Source organism: Mauremys reevesii, linkage group 11 (assembly GCF_016161935.1).
Source record: "Mauremys reevesii isolate NIE-2019 linkage group 11, ASM1616193v1, whole genome shotgun sequence".
NCBI classification, from domain to species: Eukaryota; Metazoa; Chordata; order Testudines; family Geoemydidae; genus Mauremys; species Mauremys reevesii.
In genome coordinates this window covers 40,160,397-40,182,515 of record NC_052633.1, presented here as the reverse complement: position 1 = coordinate 40,182,515, position 22,119 = coordinate 40,160,397, and the positions used below count along the sequence as shown (strand labels likewise).

The 22,119-nt window shown below is 39.7% G+C and overlaps 1 protein-coding gene across 4 annotated transcripts in view; it reads left to right on the top strand.

Moving 5' to 3' along the window:
* The window catches only part of UBR3 (ubiquitin protein ligase E3 component n-recognin 3), a 217,159-nt gene that overhangs the window by 132,191 nt on the left and 62,849 nt on the right, over window positions 1-22,119 (top strand). For 2 of the 4 annotated variants that reach the window (XM_039495547.1, XM_039495549.1), the window contains 5 exons: window positions 9,154-9,303; window positions 9,782-9,915; window positions 15,467-15,577; window positions 17,229-17,429; window positions 18,342-18,478. In XM_039495547.1, coding sequence (XP_039351481.1) covers window positions 9,154-9,303; window positions 9,782-9,915; window positions 15,467-15,577; window positions 17,229-17,429; window positions 18,342-18,478 — 733 coding nt within the window. Of the gene's footprint in view, window positions 1-9,153; window positions 9,304-9,781; window positions 9,916-15,466; window positions 15,578-17,228; window positions 17,442-18,341; window positions 18,479-22,119 lie in introns of all 4 variants that reach the window. The other 2 variants (XM_039495546.1, XM_039495548.1) reach the window with 1 other exon arrangement.

Genomic DNA, 22,119 nt, shown 5'->3' with positions numbered 1-22,119 from the left:
TATTATCAAGGTCTAACAAGGCATGAATAACTCGTGACAGACTACACAAGACATTTCTGCATTATTATTTTCACTATTTATACATTAAAACAAATAAGTATGGTGTCAAAAAATATACTGAATATTAAACTTGCATATAAATTCCATCTGTAGTAAAACTCTGAGTTTTATTGCATTTGAGTGAACAACCTCCAAGTGAAACCCAAAATGGATAACTGAAATCCAAGTACTTCTGAACCATTTGAGTGCCACAGTCCTTACTGCACATTCATAAGACATACTAGTAACGTGTTTTGGAGGTAGGGTTTTGGGGAGGAATCTCTATCCATCTCCAGTGTCTTGAGTGAGAAACGTGGTTGTCTGGACCCAGCACAAGTTCAGCTGGGAGCATGTGGTTAGAATTAAGGTAGTGAGAGGGTGGGTTGCTCAATAGAGAGGAGGGGGGAAACTGGAAGGCTGGGGCAAGACAGAACATAGGAATAGGCACCTCACTTATTGCCAGGCATCCTACACCTCCCTCACTGCTAGTGATATGGCTTCTTTCAGTTCACATTCAGCATTCTGATCTGTCATGCACCCTGTGCCCATCCTCTTTCCTGTTGCAAAACGCTACTCTGTGATATAAACCACAGCCTGAATCTTCTCTTCCAAACTACCAAAATCCTTTCAGTTCTCCTAATCCCCCTCAGAATATTCTTCTAACCCTTCTTTCTACCAAACAGGGTACACTTTCCTCTTCCCTATTTTATTTTATTTTAAGATGGTTGTCCCAGGTTTGTTACCATACTGTCATCTTGTAACAGTATTGTAAAGCCAGAAGTTGATGGTATACTTTAAAAAATGCCCTTCTGGCATAGACCCAAAACTACTTTATCTGGTTAGTTAACTGGAAAAGACATGCTTAATTACCTGCAACTACTATGTCACCAATAAATACACCTGTCTTTTCTTCAAATGTAAATATGTGTAACCTGGGTTAATTCTGACTTTGGAGTTTTAGGCTAATGGAACGGTATTTGTGAATTTTGTTCTTGGACAGTACAGTCTCAGAAACCATAAGTACAATGTGTGGAGCTTATATAGATGATGCTTTCTTAGCAGAAAACTTGGCTTCAGCTCAGAGGCTAAATGGGACCATTAATTTAGCCTGAACCAGCAATCTTAAGTATAGTCTTGTCTGTTTAAACAAAAATCTTGTCTTGATTTAATGATTACTATTGAGGTTTTGTATCCTCACTCGTTTTTCCTTCACTGTCAGTCAGGAAATTGCCTTCTTATTTGAATAGTAAGTAGTCTTTTGGATTCAAAGATCTAGCCCCATTTAATTTTTTTTTTTAAATAGTGGCTGAAAGAGCCATGTATCACATCTAAAAGTTTATGGAGTAAGTTTACTTTTGGTCATTTGCATTGTTAAATCCAGGCCAATGTGTTTTTGATCCTATTCCTCCATATGCAACAAGGAAGTAAGAAGCAATATTGTGTCTTGAAACTGTGGCTCTGAAATTTTTTTAAAGTAGTATCTATATTTTACTTTTAAAATTTATGCTAGTTTTATTTTCATTTTTAAAGACAATTTTTATTGAGAAATAGAGTATCATAATGTGGATACAAGTACCAGATATTGACACTTATCCCTGCAAGCAACTGTAAAACAAGTGAACCCTGGAGTAAAATATTTTTATGTTCATGCAATGTGCAAATATATACATTTTTCAACAATCCGCCTGAACCCTGACATCCAAATTGTGCACTAATAGATCTGGCTGATTTTTGTGCTAATTGGAGGGAAGCAGAGCCTAAATAAATCAAATGCATAACTTTTTTTGAGTTACAGTTGTCATAAACTGTCATAAACATACAGTTAAGGGTAGCATAAAATCCTTCTTTACCTTGTAAGGGGCTAATTCCTCTGGAATTAACCCGTTACAGGGTAAAGAGGGATTTTATGCTACCCTTAGCTGTATGTTTATGTCAACAGTATATTGCTGTAAATTGTTGAACAAATACTGCTAAATCTAAGCTATTTTAATTCCCTATTTATATTAAAAATTGCATGTTAGGGAAATGAGAACTTTGAAGGAAGTAAAAGGCGAAAATGCTCTCATGTTAGATAGCCTTATGTGGTTTTAAATCACTGGAAGATTTAAAAATGAAGAGACAAGGCTGACCATTTCTCAGAAACTAGGGCAATAGAAATTGCATCTGTCATCACGACTGACAAGCAGAATGCAATAAGTATCTTGAAAAGTATTAGCTGAAAAGGCAAAAAACCTGCTTACACCAAACTAACACAAAGATTGGTAGCACACAATATACAAGACCTGTGAAAAATATAGGTTACATCTGGGATCTGCCAATTAATAGTTGATATATGTAAGTGATAATGAGGTTGGTTTTTTTTGCAGTGTTAGTGTTCCACCTCCTTGTGAAAGGACATTGAATTGATGTGCACACCATGCTGTATTGAAAGCGATATTTTATTTAAAGCTGACAGTATTGAAAGAGCAGAAACACTTCCTTTATTTCCTTTCCACACAGCTCTGGCTTTTGGAGATAGGGGATGTTGTAAAAAACAACAAAAAGAGTCTAAAACAACCCCAAAGCCCTGGCCAGTCAGCCATTGTTTAGAATGGCACCAAAAATATTGAAAATTAAAAGTAACTTTAGTGTTGCTGTTTCCCCTCTATGATAACAGATGTCACACACTTTCTCTGATAGCTAATGTATAATGGAGTACTTTGAATTTCAGAGTGGGGAAAAAATATTTGCAATTTATATAGTTTGCTTTTCATTTACTCTTCATCAGCCTGCCACTAGATGGTGATAAATGTTTGCACAATTTTAATAACTATAGGCTCATAAGGATTGCAAGGAAACTGTTTTTCATAAACTGGTTTTGCTCTCTGCTAATATATGGAAAATTCATATTGCAACGGTATTCATTAAGTGCACATACATATTATTAATCAGCATATTATAGCCTCCTTTCCCGTTGTAATTTTAGCTCCCAACAACTTAAAATATCTTCCTTTTGTGACAACTGATGATTTATTTTTATACGCTAGGCGTTTTAAACTGCATTTAGACTTGGAAATGTTTATACCATTTTTTGTATAAATTAGAGATAAATAGGTACTGAGCTACCTTTCACACCACACTCTTTATGGGCATTTGATAAATATTTGACTTATGAATTGGTATATTGGGCATTATGACAATAAACACCAGTTCTGAATGTGCTAGTCTGTTTCCTAGGGTGGTGCGTAGCTGACTGACAGTGTTGTGATTTCACTTATGGGTGTACTATTTTCACTACTTCCTTTAGCAAAGTTCTAAAATAAAACTGTTGTTTGCAGGATTATCATATCCTCAGATTTCCTGGAGGAAAGTGGTTATCTCCATGTTTGTTGATAAGGTTGTATGATATCCCAAATCATATCAAGAAGGTCCATCTGTTGTATGAAGTAAATATTATTGCATACTACAAAAAATCTTCACTCTGACAGAGTCCCTTTTAAAGAAACAAATAACCAGATATTGAATATTATTATATCTATTTGTGATCTAAACAAATATATAATCTTCTCAATAACTTCCAAGTCTTTCGTCTGTGGAAATTTATATTTTTCCAGCAAGGAAATTCAGATATTTAAGTTTAAAAAAAAGTAGTACAAAAATCGTTTCAGCACTGAAGGAATACAGTAGGAGGGAATCATGAGCCTTCCTTTTGTACTTCAGAAACTTTCATGTTACATCCATCAAAAAGATGAAGGGAAAAAAACCATCCTGGAAATCAATAGAACTGGGGGCATAATTTACAAATGAACAGAGAGGTCGTTTGATAATTATAACAGTGATTTCAATTATTGCATTATGTGACTAGACTAAATATAATTTTTATCATTATTTTGGCTGCTAGAGAAATGGTTCAGCCAAATTAATATAAACACCTCAGGTGGAACTGCTGTGTTCAAGAATATAAATATTGAAGGTTATCATTTTCATTTGACATTAAAATGAATTATTGTGGAATGAGTACCTATTAAAATAATACCATTTTGGAAATTGTTTTTTTCATCCTGCAACTTGTACTGATTTTAGTGCTATTAGAAAGCCTTCTTAATGAAAATGCTTTTATTGCTGTTTACACTTATAAGCAATCCTATTCTAAATACTGGTATTTTGAAATGTGTGTGCCTAAAGCAAGATATGTAAACTTTACTGGCATTCTGTATTTACAAGTTGTGAATTTTCTCATTTGAGAGAGGAGACTGGTCCTGGGCTAAAATAGTTTGAGTGCATCTTGGAGGGATGCACCCAATGAGCAGTGATGGGAAATTACACCTTCACAACTGGGCCCCTAATTTACGGAGTCCCACAGGGATTAATTCTCTCTCCAGTCCTGTTCAACATCTGCATGCATCCATTAAGGGAACTGACACGGACTAACGTGCCAGCAATATGCAGATGACACACAACTCTACTTATTCTTTACCCGTACGACCATACCATTAACATCAGTTTGACCACAGGAACTTATGACCATCACAAACCTCACTACCTTCTACTCTAAATTCAAGGCGCCCTTCTATGACCTTGATTTCGCTAACAAACATAGAAATCTGTAAATGTTTGTGGTGTGTGTGTGTGTGTGTGTGTGTACACATTATAATATATTCTGAAAAAGTAAAAAAAGAAAAAACACCCCACTGCACGTGTTTCCTTCTACTGGCAAGAAAATGAGAGAACAGGCATGTGGCAGATGTTAGTTGCACTACTGGAAGGCTCAGGTACTATAGCAGTGAGCATGGTATAGGAACCCAAGAACCTTTATAGAATAGAATTCTACATGAAAGCATGATCAGTATGCTATTTTTTAATTTTTATAAATACTTAGGTTTAAAAACATGTTTTTAAACCTTACTCAAAGCACAAGCCTCTTCAGTAAGGACTTTTTACATACCAACTATCAACTTCATATTCAGGTGTTTTTGCCGAATGGTTAACTTTTCTTTTACAATGCAAAAGTGTGTTGTGTTTTGGTTTGGTTTTACTTTCCCATAACTCAAAAATGACTTCAAACATCCACCATTATCTGTGGGAAGAGACTAAGCATGGAAAATGCAGTCCAAATCTGAGCAAGTGAAAACAAAACTGTCTTGCAACCTTTACTATAATAGACACTATTTGTGACCACTGTCATACTTCCGACATTTCAGTTGAGTGGCCTGCACTAATACTTAGAATGCAAAAGGACAGTTTTGTTTTTGTTTATTGCTTGATGATGGATGGATCACTGTCTTTGGAGCACTTTTAAATAATAAACATTTCTGTTTTTAAGCAATATCTCTTGAAAAATGTGGCTTGTAATTTTTGCAGATATGCCTGTTTCACTTTCTGTTACACAGATCCACCATACTCTATAGGCCACTGAGGATATTGTTAAACTCTGAAAATAGCTCTGTTCAATCTGTGATCAGCGAAAGGACTTGATGTTACTGAGGGGGAGAGGGGAGGAAGGTTAGAATAATCATCAGGCCTCCATTTGAGTTCCAGAGATATACAAAGAAAACCAAGGCGGCAGCCAGGTTTTGACTTACTGAAAATCTCATCAACGCTCAGTAAAAATGCTTTCTTCTTCATGACGTAAATAATTTTGTTGTACAATGACTAGATCAGCAATTCCATATTTCAATCAAGAAGATGTTAGTTTTAGCTTTAAGGGTTTTTGAAACAATTCATAGCCATGTTTTTGCAAACTTGATCAGTTTAAGGAAGACCTTCATGCTGTCCTTCAAATAGTGTCAGTACAAGTTTGCTCTTTTGGGTGCATGTGAGCCCTTTACAATGACGTTTGAACCCTCTAGAAGATTAATGATTATTGGAGCAGCATTCATGCTTCTGTGCAGTAGTAAACGCTCAGTGCAAGATGTTAAGATGCTGTTTCCCCAAGACCTTTCTTCTTTTTTTTTTCTTTCCAGTCTATGGAGAAATGAATTCAGAATTCTCTCTGCTTCTCCTGCTGTTACGTTTGGCTGTTTTTATTTTCCAATCTCAAAACTCCAACTCTTGTTTGTATAGAGTTAGTTGTTAATTTACTAAAATGTTGGAGTTGGAGGTGCACTGTTGTCACAGTCCTGTTGATGCCATTGGGTCCAGTTGTTCTTTGCTTTCATTTAGAGTCCCTGGGTGAGATTCGGTGCTGCAAGGGCCGGCTCTAGGTCTTTTGCCGCCCCAAGCAAAACATTTTTTGGCTGCCTCCAACCCCAGCCCTGGGCTCTCACGCCCCCCACCAGTGCCATCCCCCACCCGCACCCCCTGCTGCCCCAGCCCTGGGCTCCCCGCGATCAGTGCTGACTCCGCTCACTCCCCCCCTCACCTCCAGCTGGTCCGGCGCTGGCAGGGTTGGGGTAAGCAGCGGGGCTCCCAGGCCGCGCCTCAGCCCAGGGTTCCTTCAGCTGGGTCTCCCACCCAGGGGCGGCTCTAGGCATTTTGCCACCCCAAGCATGGCAGGCAGGCTGCTGCCCTCGTGGTGACCAGCAGAGCGCCCCCAATGGCTTGCTACCCCAAGCACGTGCTTGGCGTGTTGGTGCCTGCTCCCACCTTCAGGACCATCCGGAGTGTCCCCTGCTCGGAGCCCGCCCGGCCCAGCCACAAGGTGCGGGTGCTGCTCCCCTGCGGCTGGTGACGTGAACCTCAGCAGCCCAAGGGTGCCCCCAGCACACGATGTGCTGCTGCTGCCAGGCCCGGCTCTAGGCTTTTGCCACCTGAACCAAAAAAAAAAAAAAAAGATGATGGCGGGAATGCTGCCCCTGAAAATGTGCTGCCCCAAGCACGTGCTTGGTTTGCTGGTGCCTAGAGTCGGCCCTGGGTGCTGCATATCTAAGAGGCTCAGTACAAAGCTAGCTGCCCAGGGACTGACTAAAGTGGCTTTAAGTCACCTTTGTGCCCTCCCAATAATGGGCTGCTTTGGGGCCTTGAGACGCTTTCACGTGACCTTAGATAGCCCTGGGTGATGGGCAGCAGCACTGCATGGAATCTCCACTGCTCTGCGTGATCCTCCCCTTCCCTGACCATGCGCCTCCTGCTCCCAGCTTGAAATGGTGTCCATATAAGGCAGCCTTACAGCTGTCATAAACAGTGCCTCTGCCATGGAAATCCTCCCCCAGTTTCAGTCAGGGCTCTTTGGCCCCCTTTATGCTGCTCTGGCCCTTATAGTTTGCATAAAGGGGCTGGAGCAGGTGTGAAGATCTCTCCCCCTCTGTAAATCCATCTCCCATGGCCATGAAAAACTCTGTGTTTCAACTGTGCCCATCTTGTAAGGGCAAGATGTGGATCACAAACACCCTGAAGCAACTGATATAGGGTTGCCTGCCTGGGAGATACTCAATCTTCACTTTTAAGCCAGTAAGGATTATCAGTTCTATTTTTAGTCCTCCTATTTAGAGGAGACATTGCGAGCCTCTGACAGATTTTGGCTCTATGGTTTTGGCCTTAAGCATAGTCAGATTTAATCTAATAGACATATCAATGTATCATATTCCTGTCCAAGGATCTCTTTTTCTGGGCTTCTGACAGTCAAAAGGTTCCTTAAAAAAAAAAATTGCCATACTTTTGTACGTGTGTGTGAAACTCCACCTGTATTTAGTTTAATAAATTGATAACAAACCACTAGGAGAGATTTCACTGTCTATATCAATAAAAACTCCAGGCAAGATTTTCAAACCTAGGAGCTTGGAGGTATAGTAGACTCTTAATTTTATATTTAGGCATCTAAATAAGTGGCCTGACTTTCAGAAGTGCTGAGCACCTGCAACTCCCACTGAAGTTAGTGGGAGTTGCATGTGCTGAACATCTTTGAAAATCAGGCTTTTATTTAGGTGCCTAAAATTAGGCACTTAAGTTTTAAATGCTTTGATTTACATCCCTAAAAGCAATAATATCCACTAAGGGTACGTCCATACTACCCGCCCGGATTGGCGGGTAGCGATCGACTTCTCGGAGTTCGGTATATCGCGTCTCATCTAGACGCGATATATTGAACTCCGAACGCGCTCCCGTCGACTCCAGAACTCCTCCACTGCGAACGGCGGTGACGGAGTCGACGGGGGAGCCGCGGACTTCGATCCCGCGCCATCAGGACGGGTAAGTAGTTCGAACTAAGGTAGTTGGAGTTCAGCTACGCTATTCGCGTAGCTGAACTTGCGTACCTTAGTTCAAACCCTGCCCCTAGTGTAGACCAGGCCTTAGAGAGTCTGTGAAATCCAGATCCCGATGGCTGTCACTCTTTACATAGTGTTGCATAGCAGAACGTGATTTTATGACTGCACCCCCATATTTTTATGTTAGGTCTTCCCTAAGTTCCATCTGAACATATATTTACATATATTTCCCCTTAAATTACATTCGTTACTGGAGGAAGCCACACTGAACAGTTTAGATGTTAAAAGGCCCCAAATTATCTTGAAAAAAACTTAAATATTTTCTAAACTACCTATTTGTTTGTGGTGTATGAAGACAGTCTTGGGGAATGTCAAACTTTTATACAAACCAGTTATGCCCTTGCAGGTTTATCAGTGCCCACTGACTCTAAAGCAACCTGAGATATGCAAGGCTGCTACCTGGAGGTGCATTCACACACATACACGCACTTCACAGAGCAGTCCTGATACTTCTATTTAACTAGTTCTCCTCAGCTCCACCCCCTTGAAGTGTTTTTATTGCTGATTTCCCAAGATCTTCAGAATTTATTCTGACACTAATTACAGAAAGAAAAGGTTACTTACCATTAACTGGTTTCAATAGATATGGATTCACACTCATCACCCTTCATCCCTGCTCTTCAGAGTATTTTATGTAGACTCTAAGTAGGTGGAAGAAACCAGCATCTCAGAGCTAAGGCTCTTTATAAGTTTGAAGTGAACATTCAGTTCTGTGAGGGAGTATTCTTTGCTTTTCTGCAGTGTTTTGGCTCTAGTTTACAGTCTGCATGTGTACCCATTCTGCTTGAAGTATAAGGGTTAGGTGTAAGTAGTCTTCTGTGTTTTTCGATGATATTCTATCTGGGAACAGGAATCATGACATTTTATCCAGATCTATATGCAAGATGTTTATTGCATCTTAATTATTCCATAACTTATCTGTTTTTCTTAGAATTGCCAGATGCTGATATTGCTATGGAGATAGCCACATCAGAACAGCATATTTCTGAGGCTGTGTATGATTGTGTTATTTGTGGACAGAGTGGTCCTTCCACTGAAGATCGACCTACAGGACTAGTTGTGCTTTTACAAGCCTCTTCAGGTATGAAAAGGGGATTATTGGAAGAGCCACTGTTCCAGGAGTCCTTGACAGCATAAACCATACTGTTAAGGTGCCTCATGGAGCCTGGGCAAGGGGATGAGGGAGACATGCTTCCATATGGATGGTCCTTGCATCATGCAGATCTGTAGGTTTAAAGAGCTAAACACTTGGCCTCTTCTGTGGGGCTGGAGATGAGGAGGAGGAGGATTGTCCTGTTTACCCTCCAAATCCTCTTGAATAATCCCAAAAGAAAACCTCCTGATGGGAGCATAGGAACCTGGTATTAAAGGAAAAATGTAAAAACTAGCAGTGGATACACAGTATGTACTTACTCCGTCAGAGACAGAAACAAAACCTTTTATCTGACAAATATGGTTATACCTACAATTTCCTGGGGTAAATTTTTCATTTAATCTTTTTTTCATTGGACATATATCATTGTCCATTTTACTCTTGCTCATCTTTTTTCTATGTATAGTTTTGGGGCAATGTCGCAATAGCACTGAGCCAAAGAAACTACCTACCAGTGAAGAGGAGCAAATATACCCTTCGGATACATGTGCAGCAGTACATGATGTTAGGCTTACAACATTACAGCGGTACTTTAAAGATGTAAGTATTGATACAGGGCAGTACCATCATCTCTAAAAGTGCTGGGTAAAAACATGAATTGAATTACCAGTTGTATAATAACTGTGCTCAGTGTATTTAGAATTGGACTTCCTGATTTTATTTCTGCATTTTGTTTTTTTAAAAATTAATTGAAATAAGAATGGTGTAAAGTATTTTTATTTGATAAGCTCCTTGGGTTTTAAATTTAGGGCCTAGTTCTCCTTGTGCAGGTTATTCTGCATAGGTCAGTGGAAACTCTGCAAGCTAAAATTTTCATACAATATCCTTGCAATATTGGAATAGTGGATGTCATTTCAAAAGATAGAGTGGCTAAGGGAATGAGACTTGGTTTGCCATTGTAGAGACCTCAGTTCTATTTCCAGTTCTGGTAGAAGTGACCTTTTTCATCCTCCGTTATTTTTTTCTGTAGAATGAAGGAATGATAGTTGTCTACCTAGGATAAAGATATAATGCCTGGTTAATAAGAGTACACTGAAATATTAACAGGGATCAAAACAAGAAGAGACTTGAACTCATGGTTCTCTGATGGTCAGCCCACTGCACTTTCCCCTACGTGACTGGGTATACTTTCTCTCTGTCGCAGCTCCAGTCTGGGTTCTGCACACAGTTGCTGTGACATTCTGTGCATTGCTCCCAGCAGCCCAGTTCACCTCATAAAACCAAAAACAATGTCTAATAACTTATTAATTGTTAGGTTTTGGAGCTGGTTCTTCGTACTGAACACTAGATCTCAGCAGGGCTAGCCCAGTGATAACTAATGTAGAGACAGCCTATAGTTTTATCTTTGTCTCTGTACAAAAAGTATTGTAAAAGAGTGAACATTTAAAAAAAACAGGTCATTTGCTGAGGAGGGGTCGTATCTCCGAATCCTGGGATCAAATGACCCCAGATTTGCAGCACAAACGCTGGGTCCTGCACTGGCATACCAGTTTTCAAACTGATCTAACTAGACACGTGGAGCTTAGAACACTGAAACTCTGGTTTTAAACAGAAAAGCCACTGCCATCTTAACTCTAATGTGACTTGTGTCAGCCCCATCATGTGCTCATAACACAATCAGTTTCTAAACAGAAAACTGAAATCAGCCAACTTCTGGCAGCTTGTCTGATTTGTATGCAGTAGAACAGTGGTCCCCAACCTTTTTTGTCTGGCGGGCGCCAGGCGACAAGCCATGGAGGACCGTGGCGGCAGACAAGCATCTGCTGAAATGCCGCCGACAAGCAGCAACGTCAATAGGCGTCACCACCAAAATACCGCCGACAAGCAGTGTCATCCAGAGGCGTCATCGCCGAAATACCGCCAATTTTTGGCGGTATTTCGGCGGCGACACCTCTGGATGACGCTGCTTGTCAGCGACATTTCAGCAGATGCTCGTCCTCCAGCCAGTACACGAGCACACTTAGACGCCCCGGTGGGTGCCATGGCGCCCGCAGGCACTGCGTGGGGGACCCCTGCAGTAGAAGGTTAGTAGTTTGCTGTGAATTTTTGATTTTTTTTTTTGATATAGGTGTTTAAATCCGTCAGGAAAACTTTCCTGAACAAACAGATCTTCTACTAAAAGTATCCATAGATTGATTTTAATTTTTTGGCATTGAGTTGGCATTATGTCATTTAGATGTTACCGTTCATTTCATGATGCTATTTTGTCAACCCTAGGGTGACCAGGCAGCAAGTGTGAAAAACTGGGACAAGGAGTGGGGGGTAATAGGAGCCTATATAAGAAAAAGACCCAAAAATCGGGACTGTCCCTATAAAATCTGGACATCTGGTCACCCCTAGCATAATATACTTGTGCTATAAGTACCCACCAAAGAATGACAGTAATGCACTTACTTTGACCTGTTGCGATTAATAATACACCTCTACCCCGATAGAACGCGACCCGATATAACATGAATTCGGATATGACACAGTAAAGCAGCAGGGAACCCTGGGCCCTTTAAAGCGCCACCCGAGCCGTGCTGCTTTACCGCATTATATCTGAATTTGTGTGGAGCCGGGCTCGGGCAGTGATTTAAAGGGCCCGGTGCTCCAGCAGCTGCAGGGAGCCCCGGCCCTTTAGATCCCCAAGCCCTGCTGCCAGAGCTCCGGCAGTGATTTAAAGGGACCAGGGCTCCCCACAGCAGCTGGAGCCCCAGGCCCTTTAAATCCCCACTGGGGCTCTGGCAGCCAGGCTCGGGCGGTGATTTAAAGGGCCAGAGGCTCCAGCCGCTGCAGGGAGTCCCGGGCCCTTTAAATCCCTGCCTGAGCCCCACTGCCAGAGCTCCAGTGGTGATTTAAAGGGCCTGGGGCTCCCGGCAGCTGCTGGAGCAGTGGGCCTTTTAAATCACTGCCGGGGAAGCCGGTCCAGTCCGGTACAGCGCACTGGCTCTTGCCAGTACGCCGTACGGGACCAGCCCGATATAACGCGGTCTCACCTATAAGGCGGTGAGATTTTTTGGCTCCAGAGGACTGCGTTATATCGGGGTTGAGGTGTATATTACTTCTGTCAAAAGGAAACCTGTTAAAGTGCAAAACTTGGTAAATGTTTACTTGGTTAATATAACTGTGGGTCTTTGGCAGTGTTTCAAACTGCTAGTGGTCAGTTATTCCCCAGGGAAGTGTTTAAAAAAAATGTATGTAATCTATATCTGTATGCTTTTCTCATGATACACTTTTCATCAAATCCCCTGATTATTGTATTTTATCTAAACTCGACCTTATGGAAGTGTAACTTCATGATCAATCAGATTTCTCCCTTCCTGTGAGGCTACATTGAGTGTTTGTACAATAATCTAAAAGATACTGTAATGACTCAGTGCCTTAATACTTTCTGCTCTAAAAAACTCTAGTTCCAATTCAGAACTAGATTAGTTGGATTAGTTGTTTCTGCTTTCAAGTTTCTAGATCACTACTGTGCTAAAAGTGTCTCTGCATGAAAGAACAAATCCCTAAATTTCTTATTGGCATAAAAACAGAAACATCTGTTAGTGTCTTGAGTGGCTTGTTCCGCTGAGCTAAGCAATAAGAAATCCTTTTGTTGATCAGCTGTGCCCTCAGCAGTAGGTGTCCTTCCGTAATGACAAGTACTGCAGAAGGTTTCAGGAGACGGAAGGATGATTTTACTTAGTTGTGAAAATTGTTTGTAAGATACAAAATAGGATCCATACTCTTTCACTTGAAGAAAAATATAAACATTGTTTCAAAAGCCATATACTATACAGTGCAAAAGAAGGTCATTTAAAGTTTTTTCTTAAAGTTTTACCTTATTTGGCTGAACGTTGATGTATTTGCTTAGTCAGGGAAAAATGGCTGAGCTGTTTTTAAGAATGGAAAGTGTGTGTCGGGGCGGGGAGAGAGAGAGTTTTTTTTCAAATGTGGGAAAACTTAAAAGAAGTTACCAACCCACAGTTCTAGACCCTTAGAAGCTGATAGAATCTTGAAATTTGGCAGATAGGTAATTCCTAGTTCATTTATTGGTTCTTTGTTGTTTACACATGTTGTGGTAAATATTCTGTTTTGATTTATTGAAGTTAAAAATGTTTAAAAATCTTACTTTGTGTTCTCACACCGATTGTTAGTTTTGTCATATGACAATAATCTGCCAACTTTCCAGTGGCATTTCATGTGCATGCGTATGTATCCATTGTGTGCAGACTTCCACTGAGTAGGCACTCTCTCACTGTTCTAGGGGTTTGCACATGCACACAGAAGAAAGTGTATTGGAATTTCAGTTTTAACAGGTAGGGAGATTGTGGAACATGATCTAGTAAGGTGCATGTGGGAGGAAGCAGGACTTTAAAGAAGCCTTTTGTTTGTGTGAGGCCCTGTACCTTATTCACTGCATAAAATCCACATCTGGCTCAGAAGCAGGAATTTTTGCTGATAGATGTTTCAGTGGTGGTTTTTTGATTGCCTCACAAATATTAATGAATTTGTCCTAATGTAACTCCTGTTCAGTACAGGTAAAAATGTGGTATCACCATTTCATTTGGGAGAACTGAGGCACAGAGAGAGTGTTGTTTGATGAAGGTCTGTGGTTGAACTGGCAGTAAAATCTACATCTCTTGATTATCCTTCCTCTTCCTGTGGTCTCCTGCCTTATTCACTATATGCACCATCCCATTTATGTAAGAAATGCTGCAGACACCAATCTCTCTGGCTGCAGACAATGAGTTTTCTCAGTGAATGAGGCCACTGTATTCTGGGACTCATCCTAGTTCACTATATAATCTCACTAGATTCACCACCCAACCTGTCCCTCAGTCAGGTGGGAGCCAGCAGGAAGAAGAAAGACTGTGTTATGGTTAAGGTGGTAGATTCAGGCCTTGGAGAGCTATAAAATGTTAGAGATCAAATTGGAGCAGGTAAAATAGAAGAAAGTCCTATATGCTAAATTGCAGGAAAAAAGAGGTGTTATAGCACCAAAAAAAGCAAACCACCACCATGTTATTTCTACATTATCCATTATAAATCATTGCAGGGCAAGTCTGTCTTAGGGCTAAAACAGGTATTTTTGCTGATCATTTTTACTGTTCTCTCTTCACTATTAGGACAAGTTTTTTGTGTAAATGCAATATATGCATTTTAATTTTGTGATTGAAATTGTTGCTCATGAAATGAGAAGTAATAAAACTGATTATAACTAGATATGCATGTATTATAAAAGTTTCTCATCATAACTCTCTCTGTTTTTCCAGCTGATCATTTCTTGAGTTAGAGTACCATTCACCAAATTGTGTAGTTTTTTGATGTGGCCAAATAATTTGTTGGCATCATCCTAGCACCCTATGCTAGGCTTTAGACATGGGCTGAGGTTTGACTTCAGATCTCCACAGCCCAAAAGTTGATACACTGAATTATTGTGCCACTTAATGCCTTTTTTCATCTTATACTGTATTCCTGACTGTATTGTTAAGCAGTTAGCAAGAGAATAGAAGTTTTTGAATTGAATTAAAATGGGATAGATATTTAATTATGCAGCTGTGGACATTTTATTAATTTATGTGATATATGTTATGTTCAAAGTCTTATGGCATCATTGAATGAAATATATTGGAGTCAGCTTTTCTGAAGCAGGAAAAAGTTTGTAGTTTTAAAGCAGAGTGGACTTGAAAAGCTCTTTGAATACAGTGAATGCTAGAGATTCTTTAAAAAAGATTGCTTTGGTGCTGAAATAATGTGTAACTTAGGGGAGTGGAGTGTATTAGAAGTTCAGAAATAAAATTGCAAGAACTACATTGTGACACTTACCTTCAGTATAACTATGAATGCTCTAACACGGTAAAATCTGTGAACTCTATATGCATTTTATTCCTCCCTAATTCTATCACCATCCTGGAAGGCAAACGTTTGCAGTATTATAGCTTTAATAAGAGTTTAAATTCGGTTTTCAATGCAAAGCACAGCAATAGGTGTATATAGTGGAAGGATTATTATAACTAAGCCCTATAAAAGTGAAAGAAATATTTATTGAACAGCACATGTATACATTTTAGCTGGAAATGTCCGTTGAATAACATCATGTACGTTTATTTTTATTTTTTTTAAGAGTTCCTGTCTGCAAGCAGTATCAATAGGCTGGGAAGGAGGTGTTTATGTACAAACTTGTGGTCATACGTTACACATAGATTGTCATAAATCTTACATGGAATCATTAAGAGTAAGTTGATCTGCAATTCCAAAAACTGTCTTGTATTGTTTGCACCTGATCTTTCTCCCATTGAAGTCAATGGGAGCTTACCACTAATTTAAATGGAAGCAAGACTTAGTCCTTTTTATTTTCTACATTGATGTGCAAGGCTTTGTTGATCATCTTCCAAACAGCGTACTTTTAACATCTCCTTTTTATTTCTTCTTTACATTTTTATAAAAAATTGACTTGGTATCTAATTATGTTGACCTACCAAAGTAAATATAAAGAAGAAAAGTTGAATAAATTAATCTCATTGTTTAAAAATATTGTAATTATGCTGTGTATATACTGTATGTCTAGAATTTGGTAGAAAACTGTATTCCCATTTCATGGATAAAACTTTTTATTCAAACTTGATCTAACTAGTCAGGGACTAGTTACAAAGGTACAAAGTTACAAAAGTAATTCTGCCAGTTTGCTGGAGACTGTCTCATTACCAGGACTACCTGTTTGAAGCTCAAATTACACTTAGTCAGCACTATTCCTGCAGTGCTCTCAGGAATGGGGATCTGATGAGGCACTTTGTGAAAGTGAAAATGGGAAGTTCCGTACAGTAACTGAAGCTCTCTGAAGCTTCCCCCTCCTACCCCCTATAGCTCCACACTCCTCTTCCATATTGCTTTAGAGTGCATTGAGATTTGTTGTAGTGGAGAGGAACTGAGCCATTCCATCTGGCATGGTGCCCTCCAATGGCTAGGTTCTTGGTCTCTGGACTATAGTGTGAACTAAGTTCAAGAATGTATTTCTCCTGAGACAGTAACTTCAGGTATTTCCCATTACTGATAAGTAAATTTGCCTTTTGCCAGATGGAGAGTAATAAAGTTAATAAGGGAAACTTTCAAACTCTAAGGCAGTTGCTGACAATCAGCAATAAAAAACAAACATTAAAAGTCACTTTAACCCCTTCCCCCCACCCTAGCCCCACTATTTCCCAGTGATGGAAGGCTTTCTGCAATGCCACAGAGTTCTCTGTTGCTGGTCATACCACTCCTTGTTCTACCTGAAATAACATGAATCAAGCAGAGTAGGAGAAGTTCTCTGGTGAGTGCTCCATGTCCCACCCAGAATTTGTTCAAGCAAATTGGCGTGTCAGTTAGAGATGATGCAGTCACTGTTCTTGTGATATGGGAATAGCAGAAATATCTCTCCTTTAACTGTGGGACATCTTAACTATGGGATTGTCTTGGACATTCTGGAATACTTGTAAATTATGGGGATATCATGAGACAGTCTTAGTAATTAGAGTGCTCTTACAAAATTAAGCACATATTCTTATCATTCTTGGTTTTCAGTTTAATTTTAATAATTGGAGATATACCTATCTCCTAGAACTGGAAGGGACCTTGAAAGGTCATCAAGTCCAGCCCCCTGCCTTCACTAGCAGGACCAAGTACTGATTTTTGCCCCAGATCCCTAAGTGGCCCCCTCAAGGATTGAACTCGAAACCCAGGGTTTAGCAGGCCAATGCTCAAACCACTGAGCTATCCCTCCACCCCTTATTTGTAAATGGTCTATATTTTTATCTGTGAGATATTGTCTATAAAATGTAAAGAACACAATTGTCATCTTCACTGAGTTCATATGTATCTACTTTTTTATTATTATTTTTATTTTTTAGAATGACCAGGTGCTCCAGGGTTTTTCTGTGGACAAAGGAGAATTTACCTGTCCCCTCTGTAGGCAGTTTGCAAACAGTGTTCTTCCTTGTTATCCTGGAAACAATGTGGAAAGAAGCCTTTTGCAATGTCATAGTAACAAGAGTATGCAAGATCTTATAAAAGAGGTGGAAGAGCTTCAAGAACAGCTGGGAACTTTCCCAGTAAGCATCAGTGTAAGACAGAAAGATCCTTGTTAATTTGCCTCTATCTTTCAACTGTTTGTTTCATATTTCTTCCTGTGACTTTTATTTAAATTATGAAGCCACATTTTTCCTCCTCTTTCTGTATGGGAAAATTGTACTATTTTTAATGGATTAAATGTAATCAAAACATTTGAAAGGTTTATAACTTTTATGACATTACCTATTAAAAATAAAAACAGAGTTATGACCAAAACATTATTAATCTAAAAGTTTATTTTTGAATGGATTTTTCTTATTCATTTAATTCAATTCCTTCTTGTAATTTATATAGAATTGAATCATATTTCATGAAGCTCACTATTTTTTTTCCAATGTAAAACATGAATCCCTTGTAACTGGAAGCTATTTAAAGTATGTCTATTCAGAACATGTAAGCTTATGGATTATTTGTTTTGCAAAGATAACAATTTACATCTACTCGTACATAATGTAGCTGCTTTATAATGTCATTCAATGTAATTAAATCTGTAAAATCGTGTTAGTCTTCCAATCTCATAGGAAATATCTCTATTTAAAAGGTATTTCAGAGTAACAATACTTCCATTTGCTAAGGATTGCAATTTAAAATGTGTTATTTTCATGTACTTGTTGCACAATCCATATGCCCCATTGACTGTACTTTAGGATAGCACAGACTAAACAGTCTGTACTTTATGTAGACAAAACAGTTAAATTGCTTTGTCCATCTCTCTGCCTATTCAGAATATACTGTTCTACTAGACAAAAAAGTACGATAGCAGCTGTTAATACACATTTTTCATATAACACATACATGACAATGTTATAATGATAATGTTAAGCTTTACAATTGTATATTGCTTTTCTCCAGAGAAGTAAATTAACCTATTAATGCCTTTTCTTTTTTTGTAGTCTGAAACCAATCTTAGTAAGGAAATGGAATCTGTAATGAAAGATATAAAAAGTACTACCCAGAAGAAATATACAGACTACAGCAAGACTCCTGGATCACCAGACAATGATTTTCTCTTCATGTATTCTGTAGCTAGGTAGGTCTATTAAGCTATTTTGACCGTTCCTTTTGCATTTGTTACTAGTAATAGTGGCCAAAAAAATAATTAGTAAAACCCACCAAAATCACAAGATTAGTTTAACAATCATGAGATTTAAAAAATAACAATAAAGTTTGGGTTCTTTTTATTTTCTGTTTTTTCAACATATGGGGTGCTCTCAGGTCACATTTTTCACTCTAGGACAATCAGAGCTAGAATTTTAGGAAGGGGGGTTATTTTGTTTTTGTTTTGTTTCTTAATGAATTCTGAGTTTCTCATGTATTCACATAACTCCAACAGCTGGAGCTTTAAGAAAAACACACATTATTGTGAAACTTGTCATAACATCACTAGTTGTGTGAAGTGAACTATCTGTGTCGGAATGGACCTTATTTAACCCTTGTCTCCTAAGAATAACTAGTCTAATGAGGTGGAGAGATAGGACCTGAGTTCTGCATATCCTCTGAAGGACCACATCTCCATTATCAAGGGACACAACCACCATGTTGTGGGATTGGATTAGCACTGACTCAAAGGAATGAGGTTTCGCTTACTGAATAGTCAACATATCTTCCCATAGGTCACCCATTATGTATTGATTGGGCCTGACCCTACTTAGTATGGGAGCGCTGACTGGTTCTCAACACAAGTTGTTATGGCTACAGAGTGCTGTTCTTACAGACTTACTTGTGTGGGAAAAGATACAATTAAAGCAAAATAGAATTTGCTAATCAAAGAGCCCGTTTAAGTTCTTTCAGTCTAGCTCATTCAACATAATATCTTCTTTCCTCCCATGTTACAGAGTTTTCTTTTATGGTACTGCAGCTAGTTATTTTCTGCTTGAGAAATAGGAAAATGTTAAATAGCAATGATGTGACATACTAGTATGAGGACTCGCAACCTTTTCTTGGACAGGCAGGAAGCTACTCTAGTGTGGCTGAGCAGGTGAAGTTTGACAGAAGAGTAATGGTTTCCACACAGTGACGAATAGCTGTACCCTTAGAGCAGTGGTCTATTTACGTGCAAGATTACTTTTTGAATTTAAGTGCAATCCAGGATCTACCCTGCCCCTTCCCTGAGACCCAGCCCTTCCTCAAACCCCTGCCCTGCTCACTCCATCCTCCCCTGTTGCTCGCTGTCCCCCATCCTCACTCACTTTCACCGGGCTGGGGCCGAGGGGTTCAGAGTGTGGTAGGGGATGAGGGGTGCAGGCTCTGGGAGGGAGTTTGGGTGTAGGAGGGAGCTCCGGGCTGGGGCAGAGTGTTGGGGTATAGGAGGAGGTATGAGGTACTGGCTCTGGGAGTGGGGGTCAGGGATGGGGCAGGGGTTCGGGGTGCAGGAAGGTGTATGTGGTGCTGTCTCTGAGAAGGGGCTCTGGGATGGGGGTTGGGGCATTTACCTTAGGGGGCTCCCGGTCGGTGGTGCAACGGGGCTAAAGCAGGCTCCCTGCGTGCCCCAGCCCCACGCTGCTCCCGGAAGCGGCCAGCACGCCCCTGTGGCCCATAGGGGGAGGGGTGCACATGGCTCTGCATGCTGCTCCTGCTTGCAAGCACCGCCCCCACAGCTCCCATTGTCCACAGTTCTCTGTTCCCAGCCAATGGGAGCTGCTGGGGTGGTGCTTGTAGACAGGAGCAGCACATGGAGACCCCTGCCTGCACCTCCCCCTGCCCCCAGGGGGGATACAGGGACGTGTTGGCCACTTCTGGGAGCGGCATGGGGCCGGGGCAGGCAGGGAGCCTGCCTTAGCCCCGCTGCGCTGCCAGACTTTTAGCGGCCAGGGATTGCGATCAACTGGCAGAGGCTCCAGGATCGGCCAGTCAATTGCGATCTACAAGTGGTGACCTCTCCCTTAGAGTGTTATAAAAACAAAAGGAAAATTTAAGCAGTTTAGCTATGAACTCCTATATTGTTACAACAGGATTTTGTTAAAATTCAAATGCTAATATTTAATATTTGATCAGCATCAATTTCTTTCAAAACCCAATTATGGTTGCTTAGTGGCAACAGTTTACTGAGTTATGTGCAAAACTGAAATACTGGAAAGCAAGGAAATGACCAGTTTAAGGCACAGTATCATAAATCTTACACTGCCTGCATCGTAGCCTAACCATTTACTCTTTATCACGTGTTTAAAAAAAATAAAAAATTGCATCATAATGCATATTAATTCCTGAAATAAATACTGTTCTTTCATCAGTCAGCTCAAAAGAGAACTGCAGCATACAGTTCTTAAAACACATTGATTCAGTCTTAAATGCAAATTCACACATAACGGTTTTTTGTAAATAAGTAAAGTTATACACTTTTCTTTTTCAACGAAAGGCCTCATCCTGCAGTTGAATTCCTACACCTGGGACCCATACAGTGCACCACTGACTTCAGTGGGGGCACAAATGTCTGCTTCCAAGGGTACGACTGCAAGATCTGTCTGTTTATGTACAATAAAGAACAATGATACATAGTTTTAAAAACAATACTGATAATGTTTCCCGTTTAATACTGTCCCTTAAAAATGTTTGGAAATTAAAAATCATGGGTCAGAGACAAGGCTGTGTTGTGGTGAAATATGCATTGATAAGAATAAAGTGGATAGTATAAGACTTATAGACCAGGTTCTGTCCTATGCCAGTTGTCCTTTGTGCCTCTTTGGCAGCTTAAAGGGAACTTAAAGCTACCGTAAAAAAGTGCAGCTGGAGATTTTCCTTGCATAGGGATTCACCTGATTGTGTAAACCCAGCTCTATCAGCTTTGTACCGCCCACTTCCAGCCACTCCTCTTCCCTCAGTATTCCCCTCCTCTTTGCATGGATTGCAGCTGATTATCGCTGCCCACATAATGGCCCTTAGGCAATGCCCAGGATCAGGGATAAGTGAATGAGAAGAAAGGTGGCCTAATGCCACCCACTTTTCTCCTCCCTTCCCCAGCTGTGCACCAAACAGAGCCCTGGTGCATCTATAGATTGATGAGCCCCATCATATCCTTAATCACTTCCTGATTTTGTAAGTGATGCAAAGGGTAAATATATTGTTATAATTTAACATAGAGACTTTAACTGGTAAAAGAAAGTTTTTGGTTTTGATATAGTTTTTAATGATAATTTTTTGTTAATACTGTAACATTTTAATCCTCTTCTGAACAATTTCATTTATTGATTCCAAATATTTAAAGCTTTCATACAAATATTTTCCTGATTCAAATATAGTCATGTCACAGTAAAGATTCACAGCCCTGTTGTGTCTATTGTATATCCATAAAAACTAACCACTGTGGCCTTTATTTATAAAATAAATGAGGCAATTACATGGAAAATTATTTGAATTTCTTTAAGAATACTTCTGTTGCATTTTGTTTCATAATAATTATTTAATGATTTTCTTGTGTCTTGTTGACGTTGTAAGTAGAATATTTAGCTAATGTGAAAGAGTAACTTCATTTTTATGTATGGTAAAGATAATTTCAAAATAGAAAACAGTTACATTTACATGGAGTGTACAATAATCTATACACTACATTGTGTACAAGGGTACACAGTTGAGGTTTTCTTGTTGCTCGGTTTAGCTCATCAAATGAATATGTTCCTTGTGTGAAAAATGATTTGCTTAAATGCCTTTTTAAAATGCAAAAACCTATTTATAATA